This window comes from Cupressus sempervirens, chromosome 5, assembly GCF_028749045.1.
Source record: "Cupressus sempervirens isolate cs-2001-9-10 chromosome 5, ASM2874904v1, whole genome shotgun sequence".
NCBI classification, from domain to species: domain Eukaryota; kingdom Viridiplantae; phylum Streptophyta; class Pinopsida; order Cupressales; family Cupressaceae; genus Cupressus; species Cupressus sempervirens.
Window position 1 is genome coordinate 819,965,278 of NC_143122.1, and position 16,474 is coordinate 819,981,751.

The following is a 16,474-nucleotide window of genomic DNA, read 5'->3' on the forward strand; positions in this document are numbered from 1 at the left end:
CATTAAAATAGAATACCATCTTGATTAAAGGATTTACATATGACTATTAGGTCAACCTTGATTAAATGATTTTAAAATACTAATATAATGGTTAGAAAGTAACAACAAGTTTTGATCTATTAAGTACAACTCTCTTTGCAAATATAGATCTCAATCTGGCTCACAAGTTGACTCACTCTCTAGCCTTCATTGTCATCTCAGTCTCTGATTTGCTTGTCAACCCTTCAAGAAATCACTCTTCAACTCTACTCAATTCATCTCAACCTTCTACTTAAGCTCACTAGTCAATAGTATTAATGACCACTCCAACCTTTAACTTTCTATCTTTTGAAAAGTTATCTCTTGTACCTCCTTATATAGGTAATTCTAATCTTTTTCTTCTTAAACACTATCATAGACCTTAGGGTTACGATAAGATTCAATCAAATACAATGAATTTGTCCTCCTTATTCATCTTCATCTTTTCTAGAAGCTTGTCTTTTAAATTAATCTATTGATCTCTTACCTAACTCTTTCCTACCATTAAATGATCCAACTCATCAATCCTTATCTTCAACACGCTTTCCTTATTCCAAGAAATCAACTTGGTCAACTGGAAGTTATGATTTCTTAAAAGTTGTTAAAATTTTGTTGCTCAACCAAAACTAACTTCTGACATTTGGTCATCACTGTGTTAATTAGTCACTACTAAATTTCTTTTTTGATACATATACTATCACTTTTTCAATACTAATTCTTAGTCGACACTAGCATCCCTTAGGATATACTTCAAGTTCCTTAATCTATTTCTCTATTTCTCGGTCAAACCTATGCATTTGGTCTGTCTTTGATCATTCTTCAAGGCTTTAGTGTTACTATCTTTTCCACTTGCAACATGATTTAAACAATCACTGTATCTTATCAAAGTCCAACTAATCAAGTGTTAATTTGTAGTTTCTTCTTCATAATTGAACCTTTCCTCTAGATACTTTTGTTATGATAAACTTCTCAAATCCTTTTGATCAATCAAACAGATATGAAACTCAAATCAAATAGAAAATTGTCTCACTAATAAGGTTTGGCATCAATGACAACATAACAATTATTCTAATTGTAGTTTCCAACACCATTGGCCACTACTGAAACATCTTTTGTGCAACCAAAATCTTCTCATAAGTGGACAAAACAAGTCCAACAAACTTTAAAATATTTAAGACCTGATGAAATAGAGAAAATAGATACAAGAATTTCTTACAAGGTAAGGCTAGAGCCTCAATCCATTATTTTAGATACCCAAGAGTCTATTGATGAGCTTAATCTCATTAGTGACTAAGAACCAATTTCCTACAATAATGCTAAAAAGAATGTAGTTTGGAGGCTAGATATGCAGAATGAGTATGATGCACTAATAAAAAATGACACATGAGAGTTGATTGATCCACCACTTGGTTCTTAGCCTATTCGCTGTAAGTGGATTCTTAGAAATAAATATAAAGCAAATGCCACCCTTGAAAATCATAAAGCTTGACTTATTGCTATAGGATATGCTCAAAAAGAGGGGATAGGTTTTGATGAATTATTTTCACCTACAACAAAATGGACCACCATCTATGCTTTGTTGAGTCTTACAACTCATAATGGATGGACTATTCATCAAATGGATGCCAACACTGTGTTCTGAAATGACAATATTAAAGAAATTGTCTATATGACTCAACTTGAAGGGTATGCACCTAATGGGAAAGAACATCATGTATGTAAGCTTGTCAAATCTTTATATGGTTTGAAACAAGCTCCTTGGGCTTGGTATGAAAAGCTTACTGAATATGTCTTGAAGTTGAATTTTCAGCATTTTAAATTTGATGATGCAACACTTTTTGTTAAAAAGATTGATATCATTATTACATAGCTTGTTGTTTATGTGGATGATTTATTCATCACTAGTAGTGATGAGAAGAATATTCAAGATATTAAAGAACAATTGAAGCGAGGTTTTGATATGACTAATTTAGGTCATTTTCATTAATCTTTAGGTATTTATATGATTCAAAAATCTTATTCTATTTTTATTACCTAGAAAAAAAATATTGGTGATCTTTTGTAGAAGTTTGACATGGTTGATTGCAAGCTACTTAGTACTCCCATGGAACAAAGTACCAAACTCACCTTAGATGACTACTCAACATTGGTTTATGCAACAACCTTGACAAACTCATTGGTCAACTGCTCAAAGAATTATTTGGTATCTACAAGGTACTCAACATTATGGCTTATAATACTCTAGAACAAAAGAGTTTTTTTGATTGGCTATTTCGATTCAGATTATGTAGGTAACTCAATAAATGTTAAATTTACAATTAGTTTTTTAATGCATCTTGGGTCTTGTGCAATCTCTTGGAAATCTAAAAACTAATCAATCCTACTATCTCTTCTTGTGAAGTTGAATATATGGCAGCCTCTAAATCAACTCAAGAAATTTAATGGCTTAGAAGAATCCTTGAAGACTTGCAAACACCACGAATTTCCTCAACCCCACTCATCATTAATAATCAATATACTATCAAAATGGCTAAAAAATCTAGTATTTCATGATCACACCAAATAGATCAACACAAAGCATCATTTGATTCAGCATCATGTAAAAGATGACAGTATACAACTGAAATATTGTCCCACTATAGACCAACCAACATATATTTTTACTAAGGTATTGGGCATGTAAATGTTTGAGAAGTTTAGAGGAATGCTTGGTTTAATCCCTTTAGATTAAAGGGAGATGTTAGTATTTAATCTTCAAGTTTCCTAAATATTAAATATTAGATTAGGTTTTCTTTAGTATTAGTTTATTTTTTATAGTTTATTTTTAGTTCTGACAGTTTTATATAACAATTTCTAATTTTTATTGTCACCTCCTTTATAAATTTGCTTGATTGTTCTTGAAGATACAATTGACATGAAATAACAAATAGTTTCCAGTTTCTACATATTTTTATTTGGTCAACATCATATTGGGAAGAAAGCCTCTTTATGTGAATAGATTAAATGAAATGACCAACATCCAATGCTCAGTAAGCACAAGAACAACTATACTCTCTAGATGCAAAATTATCCAGTCAAGCAAATACATGGTGTAGTTTTGTTTACTAATATTGATTTGTGTTGTTGCTATCAAGGCTCATGGTTTCCAGAGGAGATATTGAGAAGTTGATAGATTAAGATGTAGACAATAATTATCACCTAGGCACAATGTCTATAGTGGAGATTCTACTTATAATACAAATGATTCTTAGTGGCTTGGTTCAATCCTGTTAGGAACCTGTGTGTTCCTTCTGTTTATTTTGTTAGAGTAGAGTTGTTGGACGCATATGCTTTGTAAGTCATGCCGTGAGTTTATTTTATTATCCCACATGCATAGGTAGTATTACTTTTCTAGATCGTACCCAGTATATAAGAATAGGTTGAGGCCCTTGATGGGCACAGACGAATTTATTGTATTGAGCTTGCTCAAAGGAGGTTACCCCCTCGAAGTGGCCTGCGATCAGTAGATTTATTCTGAGTTCTGCTATCACTTTGTATTCTGTTATTTCGAGCATTCTCACGATATTGCTATAAGGAGGTTCTTCTCATCTGGTATCAGAGCACTTTCTTGGGCTCGCTGGGTGGAAATTACATCAAATTTTTTTCTGTCGTGGCCTTCAGGTTCCTCTCACTTCTAATATCTCTTGTTATTGCAATAACTCTTTTCAGTTGTTCTGTCTGTGAGTGAATTTTTCTAAGTCGACTGTTCAGAAAAAAAAAAAAAAAAAAAAAAAAAAAAAAAAACAACCTTGTTTTATGGTTGTTACGCGTACAGGAGCAAAAATCATGGAAGAGGAAATTGCATCCCTCAAAACCAGACTTCAAGATCTGGATGACAAAATTCTGGGTCTTAACTTTCAGCAGTCAGCCATGAGCCGAAACCATTCAGGAGATACTGGGTCCTCTTCTGGCAATTTCCGTGGACCAAAGCTTGATTTTCCACGCTTCGATGGTTCTGATCCGACTGGATGGATCTATAGGGCAGAGCAGTATTTCAGCTTGCATAATACTTTGGATAACCACAAAGTCTCCCTTGCATCTTTTCATTTGGAACATGAAGCTCTTCAATGGTTCCGTTGGTACATCAAGGCTAATGTAGGCCCAACGTGGAGCGAATTGTGCACCCTCATTTTGGAGCGCTTTGGCCCTAGTTCCTTTGATGATTTCACAGGAGCACTCACTAAACTGCGTCAAACAGGCACTGTAAGAGAATACCAGACAGAGTTTGAAAAATTAGCTAATCACACAGAGGGCTTGTTTGATGAATTCTTTCGTAGTTGTTTTGTCAGTGGTCTGAAGGATGCACTTCGCTCAGAAGTCAAAATGTTTCGACCTACTACAATGATGGAAGCCCTTGGGTTGGCTAAGTTAGCGGAAGACAAGATTAGTGCTCTACAACGCTCCAGATCTAATTTTATTCCATTCAGAAATACAGGTTCTCACAACCCTCCAGTCATACCAGCTCCTAGAACTACTCCGATCAAGCACTTGTCTGAAACAGAGATGCGAGTTAGGCGAGACAAAGGGCTTTGTTATAATTGTGATGAGAAATGGTCTCGGGGCCATAGATGTGTTCAGCAAAAGCTCTATCTCTTGGATGTGGATTCTCCACCGGCACTGGAAGAATATGTAGATGCTCAGGAAACAGTGGATGCTGAGGTTGAGCCTCACCAGCCTGCACCTCCTTCCCCAGAAGCTCCACCAGAGATATCTGTCCATGCTTTGGCAGGAGTCACTACTCCACAAACCATGCGGGTCCAGGGTTTCTTCAAGAAGATCCCTCTTACTATACTCATTGATTCTGGTAGCACTCATAACTTCATTGATCCACGAATAGCCAAACAGGCTGATTGCTTTATCCATCCCTGCTCTAGCTTTGAAGTCATGATTGCCAATGGGGGCACTTTACCTTGTAAAGGGAAATGTCGCAATGTGCGTCTCTCTATTGGAGATTATAACATGCGCTCTGACATGTTTGCCTTACCCTTAGGTGGCTGTGATGTGGTTTTGGGTGCCCAATGGTTACGCACTCTTGGCCCCATTCTCTGGGATTTTGCTGAACTTTGGATGCAGTTTTCAGCCGAGGGGCACCAACACACTTTGAAAGGCTTACAACCAGGGTCTCTCAGCATCATCAGTTCACACCGTATGGAAAAACTTCTTAAGAAGAATTCACATGGTGTCATCGCTCAGCTCCATTCCATTCAGATGCAGCCATCAGCAGTCTCTAGCACTCCTGTCGATCTCCAACACATTTTGGACAAGTATTCTGGTATATTTGCTGAACCTGTGGGATTACCTCCTTCTCGTCCAGAGGACCACCGTATTCAGCTCCTTCCTGGCAGTGTTCCGCCCAACATCAGGCCCTACCGCTACCCATTTCATCAGAAGACCGAAATTGAGATACTTGTCCGTGACTTATTGAAGCAAGGTATTATTCGCCCTAGTACCAGTTCCTTTTCTTCTCCAGTTCTGCTTGTTCACAAAAAAGATGGGTCATGGCGACTCTGCATTGATTTCCGAGCACTTAATCATCTCACTATAAAGGACAAGTTTCCCATTCCAGTTGTTGATGAACTTCTTGATGAACTTCATGGGGCTCATTTTTTCTCCAAGTTAGATCTTCGTTCTGGGTATCATCAAATTCGAGTTAATGAGGAGGATATACCTAAAACTGCCTTCCGCACACATGATGGTCACTATGAATTTTTAGTCATGCCCTTTGGCCTCACGAATGCTCCTTCAACATTTCAGGCAGTGATGAATAACATATTTCGACCATACCTCCAGAAATTCATTCTGGTCTTCTTTGATGATATCCTCATATATAGCAAAACTTGGGCTGAGCATCTCCATCATCTGGAGCTTGTCTTGCAACTTCTCTCTGATCATCAACTCTGTGCAAAACTATCTAAATGTGTGTTTGACCAGGAGGAAGTGGAGTATCTCGGGCATATTGTTGCACACCATGGAGTGCGGGTGGATCCTACAAAAATAGATGCCATGAAAACTTGGCCGCATCCTAAAACTCTCAAGAGCCTTCGGGGTTTTTTGGGGTTGACTGGCTACTACCGCAAGTTTGTCAAAGATTACGGGAAAATTGCAGCACCATTGACAGCTCTGTTACAAAAGGATGCCTTCTCCTGGACCCCTGTTGCTGAGACTGCATTTGAACAACTGAAACAGGCTATGTGCAGTACACCTGTTCTCGCGATGCCAGATTTTTCCAAACCCTTCACTATTGAGAGTGATGCTTGCGGCAATGGATTGGGTGCTGTTCTCCTGCAAGATGACCATCCTATTGCGTTCACTAGCAAAGCCCTCTCTGGTAAGAATCTAGCCCTCTCTACTTATGAAAAAGAAATGATGGCTATTTTGCATGCTGTACAGAAGTGGCGGCCATACCTCTTAGGGAGTCATTTTTGCATCAGAACCGATCACCAAAGTCTGAAATACTTCCTGGAACAACGGGTATCCTCTCCTACACAGCAGAAATGGGTCAGCAACTCATGGGGTATGATTATGAGATCACCTACAAGAAGGGTAAGGAGAATATTGTGGCAGATGCTCTTTCTCGCACATTTGATAATCAAGCTTCCCTTTTCGCTATTTCTAAGCCCATTCCCAATTGGTTAGCGTCTGTTCAGCAGGGCTATGACAGTGACTCTTTTTTATCTCAAATCATTCACCAGCTAGCCAATAATCCTTCTGCTATACCACATTACTCTTGGGATGGTGCTTCTCTTCGATACAAGGGTCGGCTAGTGCTTCCTCAGAACCCAGCTCTACATCAGGCTATTTTTTATGAACTCCATGCTTCTCCTTCAGCAGGGCACTCAGGCTTCCTCAAAACTTATGAGCGAGCAAGGAGAAACTTCTTTTGGAAAGGAATGAAACAGACGATTCAACAGATGGTGGCTGAATGTGATACTTGCCAACGCCACAAGGGTGAAACGACCCTCCTTCCTGGCTTGCTCGAACCATTGCCCATCCCTACACGGATTTGGACTAATATTTCTATGGATTTCATTGAAGGGCTTCCTAAATCCGGTGGCAAGACAGTGATCTTGGTTGTGGTTGATCGTCTCTCGAAATATAGTCATTTTTGTGCCCTCAGCCACCCCTATACTGCCTCCTCTGTTGCACAAATCTTCATGGACCAGATATTTCGTCTTCATGGACTCCCTTCTTCCATTGTCTCTGATCGTGATGCAACTTTTACCAGTCATTTTTGGACTGAACTGTTTCAGAAAACTGGCACCAAACTGAAGATGAGTTCGGGCTATCACCCACAAACTGATGGTCAAACGGAAATTGTCAATAAATGCTTGGAAACTTATCTTCGTTGCTTCACTTCCGAACAGCAACATCAGTGGGCCAAGTGGCTCCCTTTAGCTGAATGGTGGTACAATACCTCTTACCACACTGCCTCTAAAATGACTCCATATGAAGCAGTCTATGGTCAGGCACCTCCAGTGCTCCTTCCCTACACTCCCAACAGCTCACCAGTCCAGGCAGTTGACATAGTTCTCCGCAGCAGGGATCAGATTCTTCGTACCTTACAGGATAATCTTCACATGGCCCGTAATTGGATGAAACAGCAAGCAGATCAACACCGTTCTGAGCGCTCATTTCAAGTTGGGGATATGGTTTTTCTTCGTCTACAGCCATACAAACAATCCTCCCTAAAGCTGAAAGGGCGTCATAAGCTGGCCCCAAAATTTTATGGGCCTTATCAGGTTCTGCAGAAGATTGGTTCAGTTGCTTCCTCCTTCTTCCCGCATTCATCCAGTTTTTCATGTTTCTTGTCTAAAGAAAGTTCTGGGTACCACTGTCAGAGTACAAACTACTCTCCCTGAAATGGATACGGAAGGATCCATTATCCTGGAGCCGGTGGCAATCATTGACCAGCGCACTCGCCAGCTTCGCTCTCGCTCCATCTCTGAGGTCTTGATTCAGTGGCATGGCATGCAACCAGAGGATGCTACCTGGGAACCCCTTCTTCAGATTCAACAACAATTTCCACACCTTAAGCTTTGAGGACAAAGCTTTTTTCTAAGGGAGAGGGGATGTTAGGAACCTGTGTGTTCCTTCTGTTTATTTTGTTAGAGTAGAGTTGTTGGACGCATATGCTTTGTAAGTCGTCCCGTGAGTTTATTTTATTATCCCACATGCATAGGTAGTATTACTTTTCTAGATCGTACCCAGTATATAAGAATAGGTTGAGGCCCTTGATGGGCACGGACGAATTTATTGTATTGAGCTTGCTCAAAGGAGGTTACCCCCTCGAAGTGGCCTGCGATCAGTAGATTTATTCTGAGTTCTGCTATCACTTTGTATTCTGTTATTTCGAGCATTCTCACGATATTGCTATAAGGAGGTTCTTCTCAAATCCATCTTTGAAACAATTTGGCCTCAACTCATTTGCATCAATTGTTAATTTCTTATAACCTAGCTACAAATTAATTGCACAATAAATTCATAGAAGGAAACTCATCTAATTTATTACAATCAATACTCTAGGTTTATTAATTGAAGCTAAATCATGGAAGTGAAAGAAAAAAAGAAAATCACATATAAACAATACCATAGATATACCCACGAAACCCCAGCATGGGGAAAAATGGACAATTGTTGGATTTTGTATTCAAGCTAATAGCTTACTTTCTCTCAAAGTCTAATAGAATCTAATTACACATTTTCTACTACAATCCTACATATATATAAAGCTCATCTCTTTACTTAGCTTGAAAAAAAAACATTTTCTTGCTTTCTTAAGGTTTAAATCATATAGAAAATCACTTCTTTTTTCAAACCCACAAACTTAGAAATATTCTTATTGAGGAATGAAAACAAAGATGTTGCTAAATATCCAACTCAAGTTTCTATAAAGTGACTTTACTCCACCTTCCTAGCTAAACAAAAAAAATCTAACACCCCCTCTTAGCAAGGAAGATGTGATGCACAACACCTACCTTATCTTTGAAGAATACAAACTTATTATTCTAAATCAAAGCATTGTTAGTATATCTTATATCTATTTGTCAATAGGAAAGTATTGGAGTTTCTCTATCCACTTCTCCACTCAATCTCTAATGAAGAAAACTTATAACTACACCTTCTATCCACCTTCAAGAGAAATAATAGACTACAAGATTGCCACAATAATTATACAAAAATAACTTCAGCTTCACAATCCTCTCTCTACTAAGAAAAAAACTATCACTAAATGTGCACACAAATACTTGTGCTAAAAATGCCTTTGAAAGGATTAGAAAGAATTCATAATTGAAAGTATAGAAATTTTTATCAACAAGAATAAATTCCTTCACTTCCCTTGCTAATTTTTTCTTTTCCCTTGTTCCCTAGTTTCTCTTGGAAATCTCTTCCACATAATATATCTAGGAAAGCTTTGATACCAATTTAATTTCTTATAGCTTTGATACAACTAAATAGAAGAAGCAAAAATAGCAAAAGCCAAATACACAATAAAAATACCATAGATATAGCCAGGAAACACCAGCTTGGGGAAATCCCTACAATTGTTGTATTTTGTAGACATCTTGATAACATACTTCCTCTCAAAGTCTAATAGAATCTAATTACAAATTCGATACTACAATCTTATATATATAGAGCTCACATATTTACGTAGCTTGCAAAAATAATAAAAATTGTTGTTTTCTTAGGCTTTAAATCATATATAAAATCATTTCTTATTATTCCCAAACTCACAAACTTAGAAATATTCTTATTAAATAAAAGAAAAAAAGATGTTGCTAAATATCCAACTCAAGTTTCTTTAAAGTAACTTTACTCCACCTTCTAAGCTAAACAACAAAAAGCTAACATTGATTATCATTCCTAGGATTTGAATTTAACTTATTTGCAGCCACCTTATTAATACAAACATATGCAAGATGTGGTAGAATTGACAAGGCATCTAAGTTGATTAATAGAAGTTAAAAAAATTAAATTTTAGAAATTATTTTAGAGTTTAGAAGTGAATTTCATTATAATATTTTTAGAAAATGTTATATAGTAGAATTGTTACTTAAATCTGATTAAAAAATTATAAAAATCAATTTGATTTCATTAACTATTAAAAGATTATTAAAGATGATTAAGTTCTATTGAATGTGTTTTAATTTTATATCTTAGAACTTTAACACAAATTATTAATAAAATGACACAAGAGGATTGGAATTAAAAAAATAAAAATTAAATATATATTTAATAATTGAAAGTTATGCAAAAGTGATCCTATACACACACATATAATAGAGTTTCAATATGTTTAAGTTAAAACAATAGTAGGTGAATTCAACCGAAGATGAAATATAAAATGTCATTTTTGATTAAAATATTAGAACTATTATGAAAAAGAGAGATGACGTAATAATATATATGATAAATAAGGGGAAGTGATCATTAGAGGGGGAGGGAGGTAGAAGAAAGATAGAAGGGAGCGTGCCAGTGAAATGGCAGAAATATATAAATAAAGTGGATAACTAGGGCCGGAAATAGGTTGAGACAATGATGAATAAAGGAAGAGTAGAGTTGGGTACAATAGAGAAGAGGACATGAGGTAGACATATAGTGAGAGGATAAGAGATAAATAGACATGAGAAAGAGAGTTCTAGTGCCTTTAATTTAATAATTGACAAATAGACTATATATTATATAAAAATTAAAGCCTTGATAAATCTTGACTTCTATATATATAATCTTAACCATAAATCCTAATTTCAAGGCTAAATTTAGTTATAATTACTTGAATAAAAAGTACATTTTTAATAATATTAATTATCATATATATGGTGACACAATAATGTAGATTAACTATAATAAAATGATAATAATAATATTATATATATGTGTGTGTTATCATATATATGGTGACACAATAATGTAGATTAACTATAATAAAACGATAATAATAATATTTTATATATATGTGTGTGTGCTCAGCCGAGAGATATCCTTCTCAATGTACCTATTTTCGTTAAGTGAGAAGGATGTCTTTCAACTTATTTTATATATAAAAAATATATATCAGCTAGTTAAAAATCAATGATTAATTTAAAATATCAATTTAAATTTGAACATAAAAAATAAAATAGTATTACTTTCCAATGATTAAGGTATCATAACAAGACAATCAAAATCCAAACAAAACGTTCGATTAATACATTTTGGTTGCCGAACTATGTGAAACGAGATAAAATTACAGACAAGTAAATAAACTATTATATAATTCTATGATTCTAAAATATCACTATCTGCCTATGCGAAAATCATAATTCTCTGATAATTTATTTTAAACAGAGAAATGATCAAATCAGAAAAAGGATGAGAGAGCTAAGGATGAAAAACCTGGGTATTCAGTTCCATACTATTTTTAGCAGCCAAATGTAATGCTGTATAATAAGAATTGTCATAATCGCGGCTCACCAAATCTGCTACTTTTTGAGGCGGTTTGTTGAGCAGTAGATTGTGCACAACGTCAAATTGATTATATTCCACAGCATAGTGAAGCAGAGACTTATGATCCGAACTCCGGATTTGGACCGAGTCTGGCCATCTGGACATAAACTCATTGATTATGTCCCAACTGCCTCTCATGGCTGCTACATGTATTGCACACCTTCCAAACTTGTCCTTCTTCGTCATCATGTCGTCTTTCCATGCTGACGAACTCAATATTGCCTGTACAAGCTCTACATGTCCTCCATGCACCGCTGCATGAAGATTTGGTGTTGCTCCCGTACTTTCAATATCATCGCGAGAAAGACCAATCAGAAGTTGTTTGAAGGATCTTTCAAGTATGCTCTTCCAATCTGCCAAACATCGATAATACTTCAAATTAATATATTTCATTTAATTATAAACTAAACAATTGATCCAACTTGAGCAAGTTATATATAAATTTACCTGCAATTGTGAAGAAGCCATCAAGTAAACGATAATGGTACCGACGTAGAGCAGGTTTGATGGGGTTGCCTGCAAGAATCGCCTTCACTATGTCTGCCTCATTGTCAAATTGCTTAAAGTCAATATATTGAAGGCAAACTGCAAAGATAACATTCACCTTAACTTGAAATATAAAACATGTGTAAATTTACCCGTATATCCCCGGTAAGATGCAACTTCCAAAGATAGCCGAATTTCTAATCCTACGTTATATTTCTTGGCTTTTAACAAAATTTTCACCGTTTCCAGGTGGCCATACATGGAAGCTATAATGAGAGCCGTTTGTTCAAACTTGTTGAATAGATATGCAGATTTCAATCTGTGTTGAAGGAGAATTGCAACTACAGCTGGATTACCGCATCTAGCAGCTTCGTGCAGTGGAGTATTTCCATCCTCGTTTTCCACTCGAACCAAAGAGGGTTCCACTTGAAGTATCCACTCAACAATGGGCAAATGACCCTCCCTTGCAGCAACATGCAGAGGACTGTCTCCCACGAATGTAAACTCAAGCATGAGAACGCTTGAGTTCTGCATATGCAATCTTTGGATGTTCGCGACATCCCCAGTTTCCAAAGAAAGGAAGAGCTCCTTATTCATCCTAAACTCTTTTTTAGGTCTTCTTGCCTACAATTTGATATCTATGGACTAAAGTAGAACACAAGTTCTGTTATATAGTGTAAAGGTTGGAGCATCGAGGGTTAAGTTTAATAAAGCAGAATCGAATCACTGTTCAATTTAGTCCAACGTAAAATGCAATAAAAACATGTCATCTGATGGAGTGTGGAATATTCCATCCACCGGACAGATTCGATTACTTGATAGAAGGGTTACAATTTTTCTAACTTGTTTCCTTCGTATCTCTCACTCTGCCAAGATGACCATGAAACATACGCAATATTTGTGCACTGAGAAGTTTCGTTTGTCCAACTCAATTTCAGAGGTCAGTTGAAAGTCGCGTTGATGGAGAAAATTGATAGTTTCTGTCGAGTTGATGGAGAAAATTGATACTTCAATTTTCTCCATCAACTCGACAGAAACTATCAATTTATCAATTTTCTCCATCAACTCGACAGAAACTATCAATTTTCTCCATCAACGCGACTTTCAACTGACCTCTGAAATTGAGTTGGACAAACGAAACTTCTCAGCGCACAAATATTGCGTATGTTTCATGGTCATGGCAGAGTGAGAGATACGAAGGAAACAAGTTAGAAAAATTGTAACCCTTCTATCAAGTAATCGAATCTGTCCGGTGGATGGAATTTTCCACACTCCATCAGATGACATGTTTATATTGAATTGTCCGTGCTCAGCCAAAGTTTCGGCACATAGATATGAATGCTTCTAATATATAACTTGGTTTTAGATATTAGCCTAACTCACGATTTCTTTGTAGAAGCAAAAACAACTTGCTCATATGAGTTGTGGTTTTAACAATCAACTCGTTGGCAGGAGTAATTTCTTCCACCGTCCACAGCCGTACAACAGTCCACCGTCCAGCCCAACTCAGCCGTCCACAATCAAAGAACTCTCCAGCACCGTCCACAATAAATTGTAGACAACTTAGCCGTCCAGCCCACAAAATAACAGTCCATATTTAATATATTATAACATGTGTAAAATGTATTTTGTATTCAAGAAAGTTCTTAGATCTCTATAAATAGAGGCATTATGTAAAGATTTGAGTATCAGATGTTTATCTGATCATGGTGGATCAGTAGAGCCCATTTTGGGTTTCTCATGGTGGATCATGAGTGGATGGAATGCTGTAGCATTCTATGGATTTGTAATAGATTTCAGATATGTTAATGAGTATTAAGTGCTGTAGCACAGCTTGATGTCTTCGTGTTTGTCTTTGATCCACTCTATCCACCTCCTTCAAGTGGTATCAGAGTGTCTGCTATGTAATTTAATGACTGGACGGTGCTGGACGGCAAAGTGGCTGGCTGGACGGTTGCTTTTAATGACAAAAGTTACTACCGCCAACACTCCCCCTTAATTTTTGTCATTAACAAATTTTGCATCAATAATACCCAATTTCTCTCGCAGATATTCAAAGTTATTCTTTGGTAATGGCTTAGTGAATATATCTACCAATTGATCTTCAGATTTGCAGAACTCAAGGTAGATTTCTCCATTGTTGACCAATTCTCTGATGAAGTGATACCTTGTATCAATATGTTTGCTCCTCTTATGAAATACATGATTTTTAGATAATGCTATTGTTGATTTGTTATCACAAAAAATTGGTGTTGGTTCCTCCTGATGATGGTGAAGATCGAACAAAATTTGATGCATCCATACTGCTTGACATGCTGTGGAAGTGGCAGCTACATATTCTGCTTCAGCTGATGAGATTGTCACTATAGGTTGCTTCTTTGATGCCCATGATACAACTCCTGATCCAAGGTGAAAGATATATCCAGAAGTGCTCTTCCTGTCATCAATGCTACCTGCAAAATCATTGTCACTATAACCAATCAAACCAAAATTGTTAGCTTTGGAATATAGAATTCCATATCCCATTGTTCCTGCAATATATCTCAATATCCTTTTTCCAACTTGCCAATGAGAATTTTGTGGTGATTCCATGAACCTTGATATTAAACTGACACTATACATGATGTCTGGCCTTGTAGGTGTCATATACATTAAACTTCCAACAAGTCTTTTAAACATAGTTGGATCAACATTTGAGCCCTTTTCTTCCTTGCTAAGTTTTGTTCCTGTTGCAACTGGGGTTGACACTGGATTGCAATTCATCATTTTAAATCTCTTTAAAACATCCTTTATATACTTGGATTGACAAATGAAGATACCTTTTTCACATTGAATAACTTCAATACCTAAGAAATATCTCATCAACCCCAAATCTGTCATTTCAAATTCTTTCATCATTTCTGACTTGAACATGTCTACTGATAGATTTCCAGTGAATATTAAATCATCAACATACAAGCATACAATCAAAATCTGACCTTTCTTATTAGTCTTAACATATAACGTGGGCTCATTGTTACTTCTATTGAATTGATTACTTATCATGTATGAATCAATCCTCTTATACCAAGCCCTAGGAGCTTGTTTCAAACCATAAAGTGCCTTGTTTAGTTTATATACTTTTTTTTCATGCCCACTAACCTCATAACCAGGTGGTTGTTTAATATATACCTCTTCATCAAGAAAACCATTCAAAAAAGCTGATTTTACATCCATTTGATACACTTTCCAATCATTTTGTGTTGCTATTGCTAAGATAGTTCGAACTATGTCAAGTCTAGCAACTGGAGCAAATGTTTCATTATAATCAACTCCATATTGTTGTGAAAAACCTTTAGCAACTAGTCTTGCCTTGTGCTTAACAATTTCACCTTTTTCATCAAATTTAGTTTTGTAAACCCATTTGACTCCTATACATTCTTTTCCTTTAGGTAAATCCATTAATTCCCATGTGTTATTTCTTTCAATAGAGTCAATTTCTTCATCCATTGCCTTGATCCATTTATCTTCTTTAATTGCTTCATCAAAATACAATGGATCACAAGAAATTAAAGCAAAATTTGAGTAAATATCTACATTCTCTTCTTCTTGATCATATATTTCTTTTAAGTTTCTTGTCTTCTTACCTTTGTAACCTAGTGTAGAGAATGTTGAATCAGATTTATCTCTTACATTTGAACTTGGAGGTGAGGCACCTTGCACAAAGTTCCTTGGTGGAGTGTTGGGTGTTGATTGAGTCTCATGTTCCTTTAATTCATCATCACCTTGTAATATTGGTGCTCCTCTTGTGACTTGTTTGTTATCATTTTCATGCCATGAATCTTCTTCTTCAAATTTAACATCCCTGCTAATGATCAATGTCTTTGAAATAGGATTATACAATTTATAAGCCTTTGATTCTTCACTATAGCCAATAGAGATGCATTTTTCACTTTTATCATCCAATTTCTTTCTCAATTCAGATGGAACTAATGAATAAGCAACATAGCCAAAAAATCTAAAATGGGATACTGTATGTTTCTTACCATTCCATGCTTCTTGTGGAATTGTGTTCTTAACACTCTTTGTAGGACTCCTGTTCAAAATATATACAACACATGCTACTGCTTCTGCCCAAAACTCATTGGATAGATTTTTGGCCTTCAACATACTCCTTGCCATTTCTATTATGGTTTTATTCTTCCTTTCTGCTACACCATTTTGTTGTGGTGTGTACCTTGTGGTAAACTGCTTCTTAATTCCATGAAATCTGCAAAATTCTAGAAAATCATTAGAACTGAATTCACCACCTCTATCAGATCGCAATACCTTGATGTAGTGACCACTTTGTTTTTCAACCAAATTTTTGAAATCCTTGAACTTTTCAAAAGCTTCACTTTTTTGTTTGAGAAAGTATATCCAAATCTTCCTACTAAAATCATCAATAAATGTTAGGAAATATATA

At 36.1% G+C, this 16,474-nt stretch overlaps 1 protein-coding gene across 2 annotated transcripts in view; it reads right to left on the reverse strand.

The window, feature by feature from the left end:
* LOC149558418 (uncharacterized) overlaps positions 1-12,672 on the reverse strand; it is a 41,401-nt gene extending 28,729 nt beyond the window's left edge. Inside the window, exons 1-3 of one of the 2 annotated variants that reach the window (XM_089832661.1) lie at positions 12,183-12,672; positions 11,992-12,084; positions 11,434-11,897 (exon numbers count right to left, since the gene is read on the reverse strand). In XM_089832661.1, the coding sequence (XP_089688787.1) occupies positions 11,434-11,897; positions 11,992-12,084; positions 12,183-12,627 (1,002 nt within the window). In that variant the 5' untranslated portion in view covers positions 12,628-12,672. The remainder of the gene's footprint in view (positions 1-11,433; positions 11,898-11,991; positions 12,085-12,182) is intronic. The other variant, XM_089832662.1, reaches the window with a different exon arrangement.
* Positions 12,673-16,474: the final 3,802 nt, after the last annotated feature.